Genomic DNA, 22,418 nt, shown 5'->3' with positions numbered 1-22,418 from the left:
ATCTTGCCTAACCTCGAGTGGGGGAATTACCCCTTAGGCATTGAGTCTTATGTGAAAATTGTGTAATTGAAAATCATGTACGCGAGGTGACGAGTACGTACTTGGTTTATATGTGCAAATTATATCGGTTAAAATTCGTAGACGCCCTTAAGTATTGAGTTGGAAAATTGTTGTAACTTATTAAATCCCTTATTTGTCATGCCTCATTCTTTGTTTGCCGAGGTTGTTTTTATATGATAATTTGGTGTGCTTGTCATTTGACTTTTATGTGAACTCTGTGTTTGTTTGAGTTGCCATTTTTATGAAAAACACTTTCATTATTAATTTTACCTACAAATAATTAAAATGGAAAATTTAGTTAATAAGATGAATTACTTTTCAATTCACGTTGTTAAAAATTTGGTATTGAATTATAAAGGTCATGAATCATATTGAGGCAAAGTGCCAAATTGTGAAATATTATTTGGTTGAGTTGATCATTCCCGAATATTTTGTTAAGATGTTGTGCATATTATGATCGAGTCGTGGCTCCTTATTGTGAAAAAATAATGTATTGTTGATTTCTGTAGCATGTTATAATAATTGAGCACTTGATGTGCAATTTATGATATGTTGTAATATTTTAGCACTTGATGTGCAATTTGTGATATGTTGTAATATTTGAGCACTTGATGTGCAATTTATGATATGTTATAATATTTGAGCACTTGAGGTGCAAGTTATATTATACTGTGATAATTGGGCACTTGAGGTGCGATTTGTGAAATATTGTGATATTGATACGCATGCGGTGAGATAAGGGTGGCTTGAAACGCGTGGCTAGTAGGGAAACTACTAGAAGTCATACGGTGATATAAGGTCAGGGTGTTGAAACGCATGCGGTGAGATAAGGGTGGCTAAAACGCGGGATGCTATTTCGAGAAAAAATAATTTCTTTAAAATTAAATATGAAGGCTTCCGCGGTGATATAAGAAAATGAAAGATTGTGAATTTATTTATGATTTGGGACTATGAGGCGATACCTCGGGAGTGCCCCTTTTGTTGATATTTCTCTATGGCTGCACTTGCCTTTGGTTATTTTGTTTTACCGTAATTTATAAATTCTTATGTTTTACGTGATGTATTATTTCACTTAATATTAAGTGTTTTGTAATTCTTGATGTATTGTGTTGACCTTGACTTTTTCGTACAAGACTTTGAGGATTTGTATTTTTGGGTTGTACTTATTTTTGATGATTGAGTTGTTTTAAATAAAAGAAAAATTCTAGTATGTTTTAATTTAATAAATTTTATATCCATATCAGTAGTTTATCTGATATTTTATTTTAATAAAAATGTTATTTTCTCCACCCAAATAATTTCTAAAATAAACTTAGTCCTTTGTTGATTTCTTACTTGATTTAAAGATTTTAACCTTACTTTAGTGAAAATAATTTGATCCTGCGGATCTTATATACATTGATATTTTGACACGTGAGTTGTCCGTGTGATGGTGATAGAAATATGGGCACGAGGTGCCGTGAAAAATATGAAAGTGGGCTGAGACCCATATTTTTATGATTGTGAAATGAGGTGTCACATTGTGACTTTTACTTGAAAATATATTTATTGGAAAGTATTATATCCTGAAGATTATTATTTGAAAAACATATAGGCGAAAGAATTTATATTTGAATGACTTGATTAATTGGTTGTACTTGTGTTCCTTATTCGTCTGAGCAATAATTATGATGTTCTTGTTGATTTTGTTGTTATCATTGCTAGTTATTTTTCAGTATTATTTTGTATACTATATTGCACAGGTTATTAGACTAGTGAGTGTCTTGACTGTACCTCGTCTCTACTCCACTGAGGTTAGTCTTGATACTTACTGGGTACCGACCGTGGTGTACTCATACTACACTTCTGCACATTTTTGTGCAGAGCCAGGTATTGAAGGTATCGGACCTGGATAAAGTTAGAGTGTGATCGTAAGGATTCAAAGTAGAGTTGTTTGGTCATCGCAGTCCTTGGAGTCTATTCATTTCATTGTACTGTTATTTTTTAATCAAACAATATTGTATATTTGGTCCTCGTAATCATTCCATGTATTCAGCTAGAGTTCGTGACTCAGTACTACCAGTCTTGGGAGGTTGTATATTCTTATTTGTTCCGGTTTTAGTTTTGATTACTTATTTAATTCAAAAAAATTAGCTTCAAAATGTAATTGAAATCGGCTTACCTAGTATTAGAGACTAGGTGCCATCACGAAACTTGTGGTGGGATTTTGGGTCGTGACAGTTGTCGTGATAATATTCTGTGTAAATTGTTGTGTGATTTGAGTTATTATTATGAGGATATAAGGGTACATTTCACTTTTGATTTTATGTGGGTATAAAGGTGGCATTTCACTGTGGTTATATGTGTTGGGATATTATCTGGGCGGAGCGATAAGGGTGGCTATATGAGCGATAAAGGTGGATATTGATATTGTCAGGGCGGAGAGATAAGAGAGGCTATTATAGGAGTGATAAGGGTGACTATAGGAGAGATAAGGGTGGCTATTGTCAGGCATGATATGTAATGATGTGAAGTTATTGTATTGGTAATTTTTATGTGATGTTGTGACTTTTTTTATGTTTATTTTTATATCTTATGCAATTTGTCTTGTTGTTTCGGTAAAATTGATAATAGTCTGATCTATGTTGAAATTGGGAACCTGTGGCTATTTCCAGGTGGATTATGAAATGAAATGTGGGCACGAGGTGCCGTGAGTAAATAATGATGATATTGGCACGTGAATTGTCCGTGCAATTGTGATATGAAATGTGGGCACGAGGTGCCATGGTTAAATGATGATGATATTGACACGTGAGTTGTCCGTGCAGTTGTGATAGAGAAATTGGCACGAGGTGCCGTGAAAATATGAAAGTGGGTTGAGACCTGTATTTTATGATTTTGAAATGAGGTGTCATAGGGTGACTTTATTCGAAAGATATTTATTTGAAGGAATTATATTTGAAAGAGATTTATTTGAAAGAATTATATTTGAAAGATATTTATTTGAAGGAATTATATTTGAAAGAGATCTATTTGAAAGGATTATATTTGAAAACTATTTATTTGAAGGGAGTATATCCGAAATATATTTATTGTAAAGCATTATATCCTTAAGATTATTATTTGAGAAGCATATAGGCGAAAGGTTTATATTTGAAGGACTTGATTAATTTAGTGTACTTGTACTTATTATTTATTGAGCAATATTAATGGTGTCCTTGTTGCCCTGCTGTGTATATCACTGGTTGATTAGTGTTGTCATTATTGTTATTTGTTTTCCTATTATTTTTGTATACTATATTACACAGGTTATTAGACTAGTGAGTGTCTTGACTGTACCTCGTCACTACTCCAATAAGGTTAGTCTTGATACTTACTGGGTACCGACTGTGGTGTACCCATACTACACTTTTGCACATTTTCGTGCAGAGCCAGGTATTGGAGCTATCGGACTCGGATAGAGTTAGAGTGCGATCGCAAGGATTCAAGGTAGAACTGCTTGGTCGTCGCAGTCCCTTGGAGTCTTTTTATTTTTATTGTACTGTTAATTATTAATCAAATAGTATTGAGTATTCGATCCTTGAGATCATTTCATGTATTCAGTTAGAGTTCGTGACTCAGTATCACCAGTCTTGGGAGGTTCTTTGTAATTATTTTCGTTGTTGGTTTTGACACTTGTATTAAATTATATATATAAAAAAAATGGCTTGAATTGTTATTATAGTCGGCTTACCTAATCTTAGAGACTAAATGTCATCACGACGCCTGTGGTGGGATGTTGGGTCGTGACACTCGAGATGTGGGTGGAAGCAACATGCCAAACTGGGGCTCCTCATCTACCTGCTCTTTACGCAAGTATTGCGTAAGCAAATTCACAAAGAATATCCTAGTAAGTAGGGGTGTTCATAAAAAATTGAAAAACCAAACCAAACCGACCAAAAACCGATATTTTTTAGGTTTGGTTTGGTTTTGGTTTTGAATTTTAAAAACCGATCAAATTTGGTTTGGTTTTGATTTTGAATTTTAAAAACCAATCAAATTTGGTTTGGTTTTGGTTTTAATCAAAAAATAACCGAAAAAAACCGAATCAAATCGACTATAAAAGTAGCTATTTAAATGTATTATTACACCTATATATATGTTATATTTTTATATAAAGTTTCTAAAATTTCATGGTACATATTAGTCATTTATATTTTTAGTCTAGTTCTTTGCTATTATAATAATCCAATTCTTTGCATTTACATTCTAGTTTGATTTGTAGTTTTCTTTTGCTAAGTATAAGAATTTATTTCATGTTAAAAATAATCGAATTTTAATTGAGTACTTTAATTATTCATCACTATTTGATTCAATTATCATCAATATATCTTGGTAAATGATAGATTTCTCAAAGAGCAATTGATTTGATAGTATTATATTGAAAATATAGTCGCCGGAGTATGCGTTTGGTAGTGTATGTCTCATATTTAAGAAAAAAATGATGAATAACTGAAAAAATCGAAAAACCGACAAAAAACGAATTAAACCGAATCGATAAAAAAACGACTTAATTGGTTTGGTTTGGTTCCAAAATTTAAAAAACCGACTTACTTATTTGGTTTCTTTTTCGGAAAAAACCGACCCAAACCGAACCATGAACACCACTACTAGTAAGCGTGCCCTTTCTAGATTGTGCCATTTTGCTACGTATCAATTGGCTCACATTCTCCGGTCACCCTTTCATCAAGAAATACACTAGACATACTTTTTCTCGGACAACGGCAGAATCATGCTCACACGGAAGTAGTCTCGTGTTCACCAAGCGCAACCACACTTTAGCAATTTTCGTAAACTTCACTTTAGGCAAAGAAGTACGGTTGTTGTATCTCTTGTCTCGTATCCACACTGCATTCGAATTAACACCATACAATGTGTGCCTAATATCTCTGTAAGCGGGCCGGTCAATAAAGTCACATAACGGACTACATGGGACATCAGGGGCATTTAAGACTCTACATAGTGCACTAGCCTTAATATCAATCAACCTCCCACAAATAGGCTAAACAATATCTATAAAATGTAACATAATTTTATTAGAAACACATTTATTTAATATTAAAAAAAGTGAGATTTTTTATCTATTTACCTTTCCTCGCAATCAATGTCTTTATCATACAATTAACAATTTTGTTTTTAACATATACCTTCTTGTAGCATGTTTTGCAAGAAGAATACCACAGTGTATCTCTATTTATAAAGCTTGTTATTTGAACATTAAATCTACAATATAATCCTGCATATAAAGAATGGTCAATTTATTGGATTTACACATTCGAAAAGGACGTAATTATTTTGAAATTGTTTACCTTCACAGTTGCAGATGAGCTATTTATGATGGTTTTAAACATTCGAAACTTGTTTTGAAGCTTTTTACCTTCACAATTGTACATGAGCCATTTATGATTTCATTAACTAAGTAAACAATTGTGTATCCCTATATATTTTTTCTTTTAGAATTAAAATTCCTAAAATGTGCATTTAAAAAAGACCCAAAGGAGCTATAAAGGCCTGACGGCCTAATCTAGTACATCTTTTCAATAAAACGAATAGAATATTAATAACTGACTTAATTAATAATGTGAACGCCAATTCGGAAAGAACTAAATAATATAATATTTAATCCAAGTTGAAAAGAGAAAAAATATTTTGATCTAATACTGATAGAATTGAATGAAACAATCTGCAAATATATACATCCAATAGCTCTTTTTATGAATCATCTTGAATAAATTCTTGGTTAATAAACGTGGTTAATTTGAATAGCTCTTTGCAAAATAACGTGGTTAATAAATTAAAGAAAAAAGTAACAATGGAGTTATGGAGGAGTATATCAGCTACACGTATGGCTAATTTTTAATATTAGGAATAACATATGAATACATAAGCTAAAGTAAGAAAAACTTGGGTGATAAGTTCAATAAAAAGACTATAATAATTGGAGGGAATAATACATTTCACAAAGTTCGCAAAATTTTATTATTGTATATTTGCACCATGACCAAAGCTAAAAACTAACTTCTTTTGTTGAAGTGTTTGGCTCCTTCTTTTTTCAAATGGATTTGTACAAAAAAGAGTTTTTTTTGGTTTCTCCCCTGGTGTCCAGTATTCGTATTGGAGCCCGACTATATCCGGACCCTATTCGGAGGGAAGTGCTCCCTACCAAGTATTTTTCTGTACCGAAAGCTCAAATCCGAAACCTCTGGTTAAGGGAAGAGCAGTCACATCCACTGTACCACATCCGTTGGGTTAAAAAAAAAAGTTCAAGTGATATTATAGCTAGAAAAATAGCGTATACTTGCCATGTTAGAGCTAATGACAATATTAGGATGTCTCTTTAGAATTATAGATTTCCTAGCTAGTATATACAAGATAGTCACAATCATTGAGTTTCTTTGCTGGATATCTGATCAGCAGACTAAGCTATAAAGTGTAGCTGCATTTGTAAATATTTTACTTGGTAATTAATGAAAGATGATAGTTACCAAAAAAATATCTATGTCCGGAAAGTAATTATTAATAAGATTCCAACGGGTAATAGAATTACATGATAATGTGACAATTCTCAAAAAGAAAAAAAGTTATATATGTTGTTTCCAAATGATATTGGGATTTAGACTTAAAAAGAACATAAACCATAATAAGTGACTTTTTGACCTTTTTATTCTGGTTCAAAGTAAGTGTCATTTTTATATAATCAAGAATGAATTAACTTTAATTTTTCAAACTTGCCCTTATTTACATATCTCAATGTGTCAAGTTAACACTATGCAAATTTTAATTATGGGTAATTTAGTCAAGATACTTATTTTTTTCTATGAGTTAATATTTTCTTAATGGGTATGCCAAATGCCAAAAAGTCATTTATTGTAAATCGGAGGGAGTAATAAAATTTGTGGATTGATATACTACTTACTGATTTGTCTCTTTTTCTCGATTAATTACCCAAACGGGCATAGTTAAGTTTCGTCAAATATAATTCACCAACTTTCTTTTGCTATATTCTCAAATCGGCATATTTACAAATAAATTGATTTAGCAAAAAGTTTCCAGGATTTAAGAATTACTAATAAGATCCTAAAAGAAATAGAATTATATGGCTAACGCCTAGGATTTCACTATGAAGTATGTCCTAAAACTAAAAGGATTACATAGCTAACGGCATCTAGAATTTCTGTTATGACCTTTTATTGTGAGTTATTATGGCTAATATTATAAAATTATTTTTGTAAACCAACATTGTATTCGTATTTTCACAATAATATAGCTTATGTTCAAAATTAGATATACATCAAAATTTTAACAAATTTTCACACGTACATTTTATGCCCGAAGTAAAAAATATTAGATTCAGTTTACCCGATAAACAGGCTCCATATAACTCTCTGTGTGGTCTTCTATTTGGAAAGGTTGTCCACTCACAAAGTAAAGACGGAGTACTTTTTTTTTCTTTTTGGATAACTAATTGCATTTTCAATGGACATATGCATTTATTGAGAAATAGTAACATATATTGCCCTTTGTATTTGCTATTTATGACGATTTTTCTGTGAATCTACAGTTATATTTTTTTCTTTCGAACTATAAATCTTATTTCGAAAGGTTCAATATATATATATATATATATAAGTTCCTTGCTTGTAAAGTAGGAAATAGGGCAATCTTGATCTATTTGACATGGTTTCTTTTTTAGCAAAATATGTGGAAATGTATTATGTGTTTTTAACTTCATTACATAGCTGTTTGTAACCAGAAAGATTTATCACAAAGTAGACTCCTAGTATTATGCAATTCTGGAAAATAATCTGTTTGTGACAAAAAAGAATTATCTATATTCACACTGACAAAACTAAAGTAAATAAAAAGGCAATCAACGTGTAATGATGTAAAGATAATTTCATTTGCAAATAAAGACGGCAATAATCGCAACAGCAATAATGGCGACGAAATTGCTTACTTGGTAAAAGAATTTAACCATTTCCCTACCAAATTACAAGTCCATCAATCTTTCTTTTTCTCGATAATGGTAGTGCCCGAGCAACTACACCTCAACACTACTACACCATTCGGAACCTGCTACGTCCCACCAGTACAAGTACAAAATAACTCTACCTAACAATGCTGAAGCAGATAAAAAGATATCACACGACGTTATGGACCCCGGTTGCCGATGTGTGAGAACTTGTGTAGGTACATCCAAAAAACAAACAAACCATTTTATAAAGGCCTAAGCCGAGAGTCTATCGGAAACAGTCTCACTGTCTTTATAGGGTAGGGGTAAGGCTCCGTACACACTACCCTACCCAGACCCCACGTACGGGATTAAGCTAGGTTTTTTTTTGTTGTTGTATATAAAGGCCATTAGAATGTTTAACTGATATCTCAACTCAATACATAGGGGAAGATGATTTGCTATCTTGATTCCACCAAACTCTTTCCCTTCCTTTGTCCCTTTGTCCCGGCAATGTGCAGCAACAGTAAAAATTAACCATGCTCATATTAATAAATAAGGAGAGCCAAAAACCACCCTACCAAAACACAAATCAAAATTGACAGATTAGCTAATATTTTCACTATATAACTCAAAAACCAATATTTTAGAAACTACATTTACATTACGATTTGGGCGGCCTTTTTTGCGCGGCATATTTCCCGTATTTATTCAACACCGCATCTTCTGAAGAAATATCCCATAGCTGCAAATGATAAGCGAAGACAAATTCTCAGTCATTTACAGCCCAAAAACACAGAAACTAGATACAAACTTCCCTTTCAAAGAGAATACAACTTACCTGCAACTTCCCTTTAGAACCACCAATAGCAAGAAAAAAGGGGCAATCATCTGAGAAAGAAACAGAGAAGACAGCTCCCTGATAATAAAATAAAACAAAGTGGTCATCATGATAGTACATCAATCAAAATGTATAACCCTCTAAATCCTTGTGTTCTCTAAAGGTTGAAAGAAAAATATGTATCAAATGAAGATTCAACCACAAAAAATTTGCAAATCACATACAGCTTTTGTATTCCTTGTTGCAATACAAGAAGGTTGGTTGTTGCTCAAATCCCATAGTTTAACCTGCAGCACATTATTTAAATTAACAACCATTGGAGTAGCTCCCATCCCCCGGAATAAATCAAAACTAGGTAATAAGCAGCAAACAGAGACAACAAGAAAGTACCATCTTGTCCGTGGAACCAGTTGCAAGAAGCTGCCCAAAATACACGGGGAAAGAAAGTAAGGAAAATATATTAAAAAGGAAACACGAACTAGAGGGTATAAAAAAAATATTTCACTTACATTTGGGACTAGAGGATTAAAAGACATCGATGACACTGCCTTATCATGAGCATGGATAGTGAAACATGGCTTCGTCGCGGAAGTCGGATCAGAACTAGCAAGACGGATATCAAAACTAGTAACTGTACCGTTCTCCAAGCTGACCTGAAAGTTTTACGAAACTCTACTCTGGTCAGCAATTTCTAATGTCCAATACACATCCAGATTAAAATCTCCAAGCAGATTTTAAAACAGATTTATTCATCCTAACAAAAACAAAAACTTTTAGGTCTTATACAGTTATAGGGAACAGAAATTTAGTGATTTGGCCAAGGGGAAAAGATTACATGGCAGATTGAATTTATCTAGTTTTTATTTTCATTTTAGTCCATAGGAACTAGGAGACAGATAAATACTTCTATTTTTCTGCATAAAATAAAATTAAGTGTCAAAAAATTCAGCAAGCAAATAGATAAAACTAATATGCACATAATTTCAATGTCATTCCACCCCCGATTCCATAGCATATTTACCTAACCAACAGACACAATCCCATCCTTAATTTAGTTACCATACTAATGGCCCCATGTTGATAGAATTATTCACAATCTCCACACTAACGATTCCCATAACAGAATTAAAGGTACTATCTAATCATGTAGCATACTAAACAATCAATGCCTTGAAACATAGATTGGGTAAGTCACAAACACAGTGCAAGCACTGACCACAAATGAATGCTCAGAATGTGGATCCCAAGCCAAGCTTTCAACATCAGCGGATACTGGAAATTTATATCCACCGTGAGATGGATACCTCACATCCTTCTGCAAGACATGTTGAAAGTTGAATTAGCATCTTAAACTAAGAAGCTAATCCACAGTCCTAGCTTTCCAAAACAAAAGGGGCAAAAAGGAAGAAGGAGAAAAGCTTTATCACCAAGCAAACTGTATGATCGAATGACCCGCTCAGAAGAATCTGTGATGCAAATGGATTCCATGCAACTGCTTGAACCTGACAAAGCGGAGCAAGATGATGAATTTGCTTCTTTCATAATTTTGTAAGCAAGCTGCTGATAATGTTTTATAAATTATTCAATTTTGATCAGATAGAATTTCAAAGAATAGTAAATGCATATTGTTTACTTTAACATGCAGAAGAGGTCTACTACATAAAAAAAACTATAAGGGGGGTTTTCGGTCCTTGATACAAAACAATATGATGTTTAAACAACATGCTACAAAATTTCGGATTCTACCTTGTCAGTATGGTCGTTCATAGTGACAGTACAGCTGCTGGTATTCACATCCCAAACCTTGACTGATTGATCAGCACTAGCACTGGCAAGCATATTCCTGCGTAGAATGTTGGACAAGACAACATATGAACTTTGACTATACCTCTCTAACACAAACATCATACACTGATCAATCAGAAATCCATACCTATACTCCTTGTTCCAAGCGAGACCAAGTACTGAATCGGAGTGGCTATCCTTTTTGTATTTGATGGTTTTCTACAAGAAAAAAAAAGTTTTTTTTTACAATTAGGTAAATGGGGCATAAGAAGTATGTTTTGGGTTCACACAATTATCAAATCGTAAAGACCATCCACCATGCAAACTATCATTCCTTTTCTTTCATTTTCTAAAGAATGAGGTTTGAACACTGGTATTTGGTATGTGTTAAATAGCTCTAACAAAGTTGACCAGATTTGCTGCCATGACAGAAAAACAACAAAATGGTTATTTAAAGGGTAGTTTCTCTTTTTCTTTTGATGGGTGAAGAGGTAGTTTCTCTTCAAACCATATAATTGGTCAATTTAATTTTTAATATAGAAACTAATAATGTCAATAATCGACTCCTCGGCACATATGCGCTTGCCCTGCATCGCATGTATAGTGTAGAGTAGAGGCGCAGAGAGTGAGTTAACGAAGAACATGTCAGTTGAACTGAAGTCCAAGCCCTTCAAGACATCCAATAACAGAAATCGACAACTAATACACTGCAGTTCCAACTAGCTGCTTGAATACTCGGACAAGCCTCTTATACATTAAAGCCTAACAATATCAAGAACATCACCACCTCAAGTTGCTCACATGGCCATCAATTAGAGCCTCTTAAGACTACTAATATGGATAGTTCCTACCTCATAATATCAAGCACGAAAATACAGTACTATTGTGAAGATCGGGCATGCGCAACAATCCATGCATTAATGAGTTACATTGCAGCATTGAGACACCAATCGTTGAATCATACGCAGTCAACTCTTAACAGTTTAGTAGGGTATCCCGCAAAAAAAAAGGTCCACATTGGTGTTGAGGTATACGCGGCCCTTGTTTCCTTTGGACAGGAGAGAAGGAAATTTATTAACACTTAACAGCATCATATATAAGTGGAAGATGACAGCCCTACATGCATGAAGTAAGAAGGAACTTGGGAACAATGACCATCGGTGATGGGCAAGTGTTGAAATTAACCTACTACTTTATTCAACAGAGAAGCCAGGAAACTAGTCCACATTTTTTCTACCTTTAACATATAAAACTAATTTCAGCTGAACAAGCTGACTTAGCATACAAGACCATTCCAATTGAAAATTGGATTAAAGATTACCTTCTTCCCCTTTTTCTTTATGTCAGCGATTCCACCTAATACAGCAGCTGGTTGCACCTCATCCAACTACAAAGAATGAAGATGTGCGATATGATCAGTAGTGAGTCAGGAGTTCATCAAGATCAGTGTGCAGTCACTTACTACGTCTAGGTCCCAAATTTCAATTGCTAGTTCCATTGAGCCCACAGCTATGAAGTTCCCTATCAACATATAACTCATTTATTAACAAGAGCAAAGGAAGTACAACATCAAAATACAAAGATCAACTTTTACAAATCTAAGATCAAACTGCATCAAATAGATTCAGTGTGCCTAATTTCTGTGGTAGGGTAAAAGAAAAGAAATAAATACTGAGGAGAAAAGAGTGAAACAATGGAAGAGTATATAGCCCGATCGCAAATTAATGTTTGCGGAAGGTTCTGAAAGGTTTGCCTTCTAAACAAGTGCGTAGTGCTGGTGGCTGCCATTCTACCAAACGCTACAGGTCAAGAGAAAGGGCTAAGCAGGGTGAGAGAAATGCAACTTAAATAGAATTTATCATAGCAATTTTATTAAAAGGTCATCTTATATGGCAAATGAATCTCTTAGTTTAATACTAATTTTAAAAAAGAAGTACTCCTATATCATAGTGAGCAGCATAATTTCTTTAGCCTCTGAAATTATTGAAATCTACCACGGTAAAGAAGCACAGGAAAGTGCCGTTGCCAAGGGCTTTAGTGCAAAAGCAACTAAAGAGTGGGCTTTTAGTGAAGAAAAAGCGCTAATGAACATTTGCCAAAAAAATGATGTCAATGATTAAAGCATGTCCAACAATTATTATCTGGACAAAAGAAATGAAAAATATATATAACAAAGTGAAATATAAGAAGTAAAAATGATGTCAAAGAATTGCTTCTGAAAGTTATATATGTTCAACAACCACTAAGAGAAAATACTTCAGCAGCAAGCTCAACTTCAAGCAGAACCTTACCTTTCCCCTCGCCACTTTTAATAGGGCAATCGAGCCATGCTGTGCAGAGAGGAAACGCAGGAATAATAATCTCATGATGAACATACATGTTTACAGTACCATCTGATAAAACTTCCAAAATCCAAATCTGCTGGCACGGATGAACGTCACAAAATTAAAGGTGGCCAAATGAAATTACCAGGGGCATACAGATGAAAGTATAATTTAGTCTGAAGTAAGTTTTACTTGCCTCGAGATGACTGACATCATCATCATTGCTTGCACAAACTATAATAGAATCGTCAGGTTTTATTGTCATGTCCTCATCCTCCTCAGAGTCATTATCCTGAGAGAAAAATTTCAACAGTAAGTAAAATGGTAAATACTTCAAAGGAGCCAACGTGAGGGAAACAAAATGGTCCTTCTGCAACCTTATCCTAGAGATACGGGTCCATGTCATTACTTGGGTAGTACAAGTCTTTGAGTCCCGAACCGAAAAGCTCAATGTCTGACAATGCCAAACACATGCAAAGAGAGATGCAAACTAAATCAAAATCCATTTAAAATTTGACAGTTAAGAATAAAAGTAGGAACAGCTTTCCAAGTAAAAACTGATATGTCATAGTGGAGACTTAGCTAGTCCCTGGGTGCCAGTAGAGGCGGATTTAGGATTTAAGTTTCCTGAGTTCAACCTTTAAGTTTTTTAGCATTGAACCCATTGTATTCTTAAAATTATGGGTTCAGACCTGTTATTTGTTGCAATATTGATAAATTTTTATACATGAATTTATGTTATGCGTCGAAATTACTGGGTTCAGATGAACACGGTGCTCGAGTGCTACATCAGTCTTTGGGTGCCAGTACGTTAGGTATAATAATGAAGGAAAAAAAACAGTATTCAACCCAAATGAACATATAAGCTAACAGGGTTATGGAGTTACCATCCTCCTCGTCATCGTACTTTTCCATGTTCAATTCCTTTAAACCATTTGCTATGTCATCGGTTCCTAGAGAGACATCTTTTGTAGCTTTTCCAAGTGCATTAGCAGCTGCTAATGCAACAGCAACTTCATCATCCTCATTTTCCTTGAATTCATCAACATTCATATCTTCTTCAGCTTCCTCATTATCACTATCTTCACTGCAAGGAAAATAAAGCAACAGACTTTCAAGAGTAAGGCAAAGCAAAGATTTCACAGAAGGAAGTATCAAGTTAAGTTCCAATACAATACAAAACAATATAATAACTACGCTTCAGTTCCAAACAAAGTTGGGTTCTGTAATATGAATCCTTACTTCTTTCTTTAAGCTCAACTCATATAATAAAATAGTAATAATAGGAGTATTAAAAGTTGTCTAACAAATTTAAAGCTTTTTCTTCATTTGTGCAATATCTTTAGCTAAGTTTGCATTGATTCCAACAAATTGATATTCTTTTGGAGACAACTTCTTTCCATATGATTTTAGGTCTAACTCATCCCTTTTAACACCTTCACTGACCAGTTCATCTATAGGGTGACACAAGACATGATAATAGTATCAAGTTCAGTTCAAATATCCAAAAAAACTAGGTCTTAAATCGGTCGATATCATTTACTTTGAGGAACAGCCAAAAAAAAAAAACTTAAAGAAAAAATTAATAATAATAATAATACCTTTTATCAAGGAGACCACTCTTCAAAAGCTCCTCAATTTCTTCTTTAGAAGGGGGCTCAGCCGCAGCTGGAACTGCCTTTGCAATCCCTTTGGGAACCCACGAAATAGCTGCTATCATTTTTAAAACAGCTGCGAAAAATGAAAAATATCAAAATAATCTGAAAATTTTATATACAAAAAATGACTTCAGTAAAAAATGATAAAGCTATAGTTGAATCTTCACCGGAGGCGAAAAATGAACTTCCGCTGTTAATGGCGTTGGAGTTCAACAAACTTTATACAGGATGGTTTAATTATAGGAATTTATATAAAGAGGGTATTTTCGAAATAAAGATAAGTTTCTAAGGATATATTTGCTAAAATAATTATTAGAATCTCACCGCTGTGATTCGGGGCGGACCGCGATACATTTTGGACCGGTCTATTGTTATGGGAATGATCCTTTGGGCCTGCTTATATTAGAATCTTTACATAAATAACCAGCTTTGCATAAATAACCAACTGAATTCACTGTTTACTATTTCTAAATAGGCTGCAAAATGAACTATATAAGTATTAAGTACTAAACTCTTATTTTCTGTTTTTCCGTCTATTTAACAATAGGGTCGCCGGCAACTTATCACTTCAATTAAAAAAACTCAAGCCTCGTCCCGGACAGGTCCTCGACTGCAGCCATCTTCACTCATTTAGCCATTTTTACAGGCGATTTAGATTACAGCCACCTATTTCTCAACCAAAATCAACGTAGATAAAAAAATCTTGGGCTTTGATAATTTGCATTTCATAATAAACTATTGTAAAATTTGCATATCGTGGTAATTCATCAATGAAAATTTTATTATTTAGATTATTTAATTCTATAGTAGTTCACTTATGTCTATAAAATTTGTATAATGCTCCAAGGAATGAAGAATGCAATAAGCTCTTCTTCTCTCATCTTTTGGTGCCATTTGAGTTATTATAACGGAGGCAAAAAGACATCACCTCGAATTTAAGCATTTTATTTCCTCGTGGAGACAATGCTCGAAATCTTTAACGGATTTATGACTACATAAATGAAATCATTTACAATGAGTTTGGTAACCTTAGTTTTATTTATGGAGACCAGTTATTAGGGGTGTCCATGAATATTCGAAAACCGACTAAACTGACCGAATTGTACTGCACCAGACCGATTTTTAGGTTTCTTTTTAAAAAATCGTAGGTTTTTATATAAATATATAACCACGCCGATAATTAGGGTAGATTTTTTATTTTATAAAAATAAACCGAAAAAATACCGAATCGTACCGAATAAATTTTACATGTGGAAAATATATTTATCTATTAAGTATAAAAATAATAATGCATTAAATTTTTCTTTGGGCCTTAGAATTATGAAAATTATTACAAGCTAACAAGTAATTAAACTCAAAATACTAATTCCTAAAACATGTTTTGCTACTTCTACTTAAAATAAGTTATTTTGAGTATCTTTATTAGTAAGACACAAAGTATTATAGCGATTATGAGTAGCAAACTACAATGTATTGAATATGTTTCCTTTTATATAATTTAGATTTATCTTTTTAAATATTTAATTTTCTATATACTTTATTCTTGAGTCTCAGCTTGGTTAATATCTTTCCACTCGTGTGATTTATATTTTCTTTGTCTTTGCTTGGTTTCTTTTACGTTGTTATATAATAGTTGATGGATCTATATTCCATCCATCTTTTATTTTTTTTTAATTCATCACCATTAAACAGTAAAAATATCTAGAGAGTTTTGTTAAGTCCTATAAAAGAACGTACATTATTGCATTCTACTTCTACTATTAAATTTTACATGATTTTTTTTAAAAATACAAAAAATTAACCGAATCATACCGATACCAAAGAGAAACCGACATGATTAGGACGGTTTCGAAAAGTCTAACTTTGGTTATACAAAATAGAATAATCGAAAAATTGGTATAGTATAAATTTTATAAAATAACCGGCCGAACCGAACCATTGACACCCTCTATCAATTATGGCATTTAAGTGTCTATCGACTTGCTTAACAAGGTGAGCACCATATAGAATAATAAAATCAAATCGAACTAGTCGGGAAAAATAAAATGTGCACTTAAATAAAATAGATTATTTCCCCATAAATGCTAAAGTTAAACAACAAAAAGATCAAAAATGGGTATGAGTTGTTTCTCCAATTACGTTGATAACCACTCCAGTAGATAAACTGAAATACATAACAAGATTATCACCCTTTGAAATTCCATAATCATGAACATCTCTTGAAGCAAAAGCCTATTCACAATTCATGGCATAATCATTAGCAAAATCAACAATCATTGCTCGTTGATTCAAACTTCTTCTCGTCATCTAAGGCGGTAGAAAATACCCCAAAACGCTATCGTACTTGTTGAGAAATAATATAATTAAATAATTAAAAATTTACTATAATGCATTTGATATATTAGTTTTTATGTATATTGTTGGTTTGAGATTAATTTTAATGGAGAATCATGGTAAGTTAAGATTTATATAAGCGACCATAACTTATATGGGACTGAAACGTACGTAGTTGTTGTAACTAAAAATCAATTCTCTCTAACAACTTAAGTTTTTAATTGAGATGGTACACAATTCAATATGGTATACAAGATGTTATTGGTTCAAACACATTTGGCAGATTTGTAAAAACAAGGATGCAATTTGTAAAATGCATTAGTTGACTGCGATTTGTAAAAAGCATTACCTGAATGCGATTTGTAAAGCTCATTACGTTGAATGTGATTTGTAAAACGCATCACCTGAATGCGATTTTGTGAAGCGTATTTTCCAATACGATTTGTAAAATGCATTACATTAAGGGTTTTTTTAACTTACTATACACTATTTGAAACTTTATTACCCTCCCTACTCAAGTTTCAATTTATTACATGATCATATACAATTTACCAATTATATACAAATAATTTTTAAATGAGTATCCCTTTATATTAGGAATTGAATAAGGAATATCAGTTATTTCCTTATCCGTTTATCCCCCCCTCTCTCTCTCTCTCTCTCTCTCTCTCTCTCTCTCTCTCTCTCTCTCTCTCTCTCTCTCTCTCTCTCTCTCTCTCTCTCTCTCTCTTCGTCTCTCTACTCTCCTTCTCTGTTTTTTTCCCCAATTTTTCTTCATTTGATGTTCTCTATTATTTTATGCTTTCTTGTTGTATAGAGTTTTAATGGAATTCACTAATGGATTTCAATAGTTTTAACTTAGCAATTTCCTTTCATGTTGCACGATTGGTGTTCAAATTGAAATTGTCAATCAATAAATTTTGAAGGTGTTTGACTCTCCAACATTGACAGCAATTAAAAAGTTTTGAAGCTTTGAAATCGAATTTGAATTTTCAAAAACCATTATTTTTTTGGATTGGGTGTTGTTACAAACAATTGAGAGTATTGTTTGGAGTTTATATCTCAATTTTGAGGGTGTTTTGGTGAAGATTAGACTTTATTTTGGCTGAATTTTAGAAGAAGAAGAAGAACACATGACATACAATATAACGAAATTGTAGTAAAGTTGTATTATAATAATATGTAAATTGTAGACTGTTGTGTATATATATATATATATATATATATATATATATATTATTTGAATGTTGTATGAAAGTTAAAAAATAGTTATATAATGTATGAATCATTGTATAAAATTTGTATTTAAGTTATCAATACTATCTCTTTATATAAAGTTGTTGATATGTATCAAAATTATATTAAGAGAGTAAGTTTTGATTGGAATTTTAGAGAGGAAGAAACAACACCATATACAAAATATATACAAAAGACATATTGTATAAAAATTATATTTAAGTTGTATGATATTGTAGTTGTATTTAACTGGGTTGAAATAATGTATGAAAGTTGTAGATTTTTTTTTGGTGTAAAGAAAAATATTATTAATCTCCAACCAAACCAGAATTACATTCAAACATCTATACAAACTAGAAGAAATCCTTCTAGTCGCAAAATCTGCTATCTATCCTTTCCAATCTTTTTGTTATATATGTTCTCTATCCATTCCCTACTTCTTCTCCCTTTTTTCCTAATATGATGCATGCTTAGTCTAACTCTGCATTCTTGTTGAATTTGTTTGCACACCAACACTGGACTTGGTACTTTACCATTCCATATTACATCATTTTTAGCTTGCCATATCTTGTACACTAATGCTGCCAACACTGCTGTGATTAATTTTCTGCATATTTTTTCTTTGACACTTCTTGTTATCCTTTGCCATGTTCCATAAATGCTTAATACATTTGCCCTCAGTCCAAGCCACTCCTTCAGAAGTTTTAAGCATTCTTCTGAGAAATGACACTCAAAAAATAAATGTTGTAATGTTTCTGTGCCTCCCCCACATATTCCACATCTTGTTTCTATGCACACTCTAATTTTTCCCAATCTTTCCCTTGTCAATAATCTTTTATGTATTGCCAACCAATTTATGAAACTATGCTTTGGATATTCACTGAATTCTAAATCCATCTAGCCCAAGGCTAGTTATTCATCTCTCCTTTCCTCCATGTATATCCTTTTTTGTATAGAATATCTTCCTCCCATTTATTGCCATTCATTCCCTATATATCCATCCTTAAACTTTTCTTTTACACTACATATTCTCTTCCAATACCAACCACAATCACTTGGAGGTTGATATTATTTCCAGCATGCCCCTTTAATGTATATATGATCCACCCATTTCACCCATAGATTATCTGCCTTTTGAGCTATATTCCACACATATTTAGCTATTGCTGCCTCATTCTATGTCACACAGTCCTTTATCCCTAATCCTCCTTTGTTCTTTGGTCTACAAACCATATCCCAAGTAATCAATGGAATTCTGTTTGTATGTTCCCTCCCATCCCATAGAAAATTTCTGCATACTGCAGTAATTCTTTTCAGCACATCTTTTGGAAGTATGAAAATTGATGCCCAGTATGTATGTAACTGTAATAATACTGAATTTATTAGCTGAACTCTCCCAGCGTAAGATAAGTTTCTGGAACTCTATGCCTTTATTCTTGCAGCCATTTTATCAACTAGCACTTCACAATCTATGCTGAAATTGGTACTCCCAAGTATCTAAAAGGCAGCTTCCCTTTTTGATAGCCAGTTACTTCACATAAGTCTTCCAAATCCGGATTTGGCATATTAGCACTGAAAATGTTTGACTTCCCTGCATTTGTACTCAAACCAGAAGCCTTTGAGAAAGCTTGCATCCCTATTAATAGAAGCATTACTGATTGATAGTTGCCTTTACAAAATAACAATACATCATCTACAAAACACAAATGATTCAATTTTAGCCCTTTACACTTGGTGTGGTATCCAATCTCCTTCATTTCTGCTACTTTGCTTAGAATTCTTGTCATATACTCCATACAGATTACAGATAATAGAGGTGAAATTGGATCCCCCTGTCGTAAACCTCTTTCCCTTTTTATATTACCATACAGTCCTCCATTTAGTGCAATGTTATATCTTGTTGTAGTTATACATGCCATACTCCACTTAACGAATCTTTGAGGAAAATTCAATGCACGAAGCATTTCTTCCACAAAAGTCCATTCTACTGAATCATACGCCTTTTTAAGATCAATATTTATCAAACAAATCTGAGTTGTATTATTCTCGTTATATAACCTCACCAGATCTTGACAAATCAAAATATTTTGGACTATGGTTCTGCCTGCAACAAAGGCACTCTGACTCTCAGAAATCAGCTTAGGCAGCACCAATCTTAATCTATTACACGCCATTTTTGATATCACCTTATACACTGTGTTACATCCTGCAATAGGTCTGTAGTCTCCCACACTTGTAGCGTGGGAGCTCTTAGGTATCACAGTTATCACTGTATGGTTCAACACTTTCAATATTTCTCCTGTTCGAAAGAATTCCAGTACTGCAGCCACAACATCTTCCCCCCACCACATCTCAATTGTCTTTAAAAAATTTACAACCATAACCATCTAGCCCTGGTGACTTCTCTCCATTGATTTCCCATAAAGCTCTTTTTACCTTATTTTTTGTGAATTCTGCCTCTAACTTCCCTTTGTTCTGATGTTACTATTGGCCCCTGTCTCACCAGACCATTATTTACACGCTCCCTTTCCTTATTACTTGTGCCCAGTAATCTAGTGTAAAACTCAATAAATGCTTTGGCAATTGCATCTATCTATGTTTTGTGAACTCCTTATGAATTAGTTATTGAGAATACTCTATTCACATTCCTTCTAGCCTTCATCATACTGTGAAAATACTTAGTATTTAGATCCCCTTGTTCGAACCACTTCACTTTACTTTTTTGACTTAGATACTGATTCCTAGCATCCTTCAATCTCTTATACTTCCTGATTAAACTTGTTTCTTCCTCTTGCAATTGCCGGTTTAAAGGTTTCTGCTGCAATCTTTGCTGGCATATCATTAACTCTTCCTGTACTTGATCTGTCTGCTTCTCAATTTGACTGAATTTCTCTTTATTCAGCTGCCTTAGTTTACTCTTCAAGCTATTCAATTTCCCTACCAATTCATACATTTTGGTTCCCTTTTTAGTTATCCTCCATCCTTGCTTAACCTTCTCCTTGTAGTCTGGTGTCAAACTCCACATATTAAAATATCTGAAAATATATTGCTTTTTTTAATCTCCTGCCCATCTTATTATAGCTGGACAATAATCAAAAGTCCCTTCATTTCTATAATAGACTTCTGAATCTGGAAGAGCCAATATCCATTCATTATGAGCCAACACCCTATCAATCCTACTATATACTCTATCAGATCCACCTTGCTTATTATTCCATGTATAGAAAGCCCCTAAAGATTTCATATCCTGCAAAGTACATTCATCAACACATTGTTTGAACTCTCTTATTTCTGACAATGTAACTGGGCTCCAAATCCTTTCATCTATGTGCAAAACACAGTTAAAATCCCCCATGACTGCCCACGGTTCTGCCATATGATCATGAATTTCCTTTATGTCTTCCCATAATTTCCTTCTTAGTATTGCATCATTGAAACCATACACCATTATAACTGTCAGTTTCTTCTTTGTACCTCTATACTGCACTCCACAATGTATAAGATGTTCTGTAACTTTATAGATATTTATATCAAACACCATAGGCTTCCATAATAACAAAATTCTTCCTCCTTTATGTTGACTAAGATTTGTACTATATGACCAACCATTACACAAGTTAAGAACTACTCTTTGAGCTTAGTCTCCATAAGATCAAATAATCCAGCTTGAGAATTATGCATAAACAGATTCACTTCCTTCTGTTTATCTGAGTTATTTAGTCCTCTGGTATTCCAAAATCCGATCTTATCCATGTTTTGGTGGGCTCCCCCCACCTTTATCATATTCAACCACCCTTTTACCTGCATTTTCAATCCCCGTTACCACTATCTGCTGCCCTGCTTGACTGGTACTTGCCCCCTCTTCACTTAGTTGTTGCCCTAAAGTGGCAAAGGCATTATCTATTTTCAGAGGTATTTCTTGCACCATTGCAGTCTTCCTCACATACTTCCCTACTCTGTATCCATTATTATAATTTTGATTCCTACCCTTCTCTCCCTTTTTGTTTTCCACCCTTGTTTCCTTTAGCTGCATTTTTACCCCCTTTTGTTCTGTTGTCTCCTTTTGTGCTTCCTTTCTTCCTTCCTGTTGATCTACCACCCTTTGTGCATTGATCTTTTGTTGTTGTTCATTCTTCTCTTTTTCTTCCTGTATATACTTTCTGCATTCCACAATGTCATGACCATAATTCTTACACTTCTCACAAAGTACA

The 22,418-nt window shown here is 33.5% G+C and overlaps 2 protein-coding genes across 5 annotated transcripts; both read right to left on the bottom strand.

Annotated features, from left to right (window-relative positions):
* Window positions 1-8,016: 8,016 nt before the first annotated feature.
* On the bottom strand, window positions 8,017-14,848 carry LOC107784045 (uncharacterized). 4 transcript variants are annotated; one of them, XM_075229274.1, is made up of 17 exons: window positions 14,805-14,848; window positions 14,581-14,710; window positions 13,867-14,066; window positions 13,176-13,271; window positions 12,947-13,073; window positions 12,118-12,176; window positions 11,977-12,042; window positions 10,804-10,874; window positions 10,617-10,713; window positions 10,298-10,372; window positions 10,087-10,185; window positions 9,380-9,523; window positions 9,261-9,290; window positions 9,095-9,157; window positions 8,871-8,948; window positions 8,693-8,774; window positions 8,017-8,606 (listed from the first exon to the last, which is right to left on the bottom strand). In XM_075229274.1, exons 3-16 carry the CDS (start codon window positions 13,879-13,881, stop codon window positions 8,694-8,696), a joined length of 1,101 nt encoding a protein of 366 aa, XP_075085375.1. In that variant the 5' UTR covers window positions 13,882-14,066; window positions 14,581-14,710; window positions 14,805-14,848; the 3' UTR covers window positions 8,017-8,606; window position 8,693. The 4 variants fall into 4 exon arrangements, with proteins under 4 accessions (XP_075085375.1, XP_075085374.1, XP_016460588.2 ...); XM_075229273.1 differs by lacking the exon at window positions 14,805-14,848 and having other exon boundaries at window positions 13,176-13,433; XM_016605102.2 differs by lacking the exon at window positions 14,805-14,848 and having other exon boundaries at window positions 12,121-12,176; window positions 13,176-13,433.
* Window positions 14,849-21,262: 6,414 nt separating this feature from the next.
* Window positions 21,263-21,655, bottom strand: LOC142168794 (uncharacterized). The gene has a single exon (XM_075229947.1). It carries the CDS (start codon window positions 21,653-21,655, stop codon window positions 21,263-21,265), a length of 393 nt encoding a protein of 130 aa, XP_075086048.1.
* Window positions 21,656-22,418: the final 763 nt, after the last annotated feature.

This window comes from Nicotiana tabacum, chromosome 14, assembly GCF_000715075.1.
Source record: "Nicotiana tabacum cultivar K326 chromosome 14, ASM71507v2, whole genome shotgun sequence".
Taxonomy (NCBI): domain Eukaryota; kingdom Viridiplantae; phylum Streptophyta; class Magnoliopsida; order Solanales; family Solanaceae; genus Nicotiana; species Nicotiana tabacum.
This window is presented reverse-complemented; position numbering and strand designations above follow the sequence as displayed.

Excerpts from the sequence above, each read along its gene's own strand:
- LOC107784045 (XM_075229273.1), bottom strand. Across the intron at positions 12,043-12,117 it reads AAATTTGGGACCTAGACGTA|TTGGATGAGGTGCAACCAGC; the intron begins GTAAGTGACTGC and ends CATTCTTTGTAG. Across the intron at positions 8,949-9,094 it reads CAACAAGGAATACAAAAGCT|GGAGCTGTCTTCTCTGTTTC; the intron begins GTATGTGATTTG and ends TTTTATTATCAG.
- LOC142168794 (XM_075229947.1), bottom strand. The coding sequence starts at position 21,655 with ATGGTGTATGGTTTCAATGATGCAATACTAAGAAGGAAATTATGGGAA.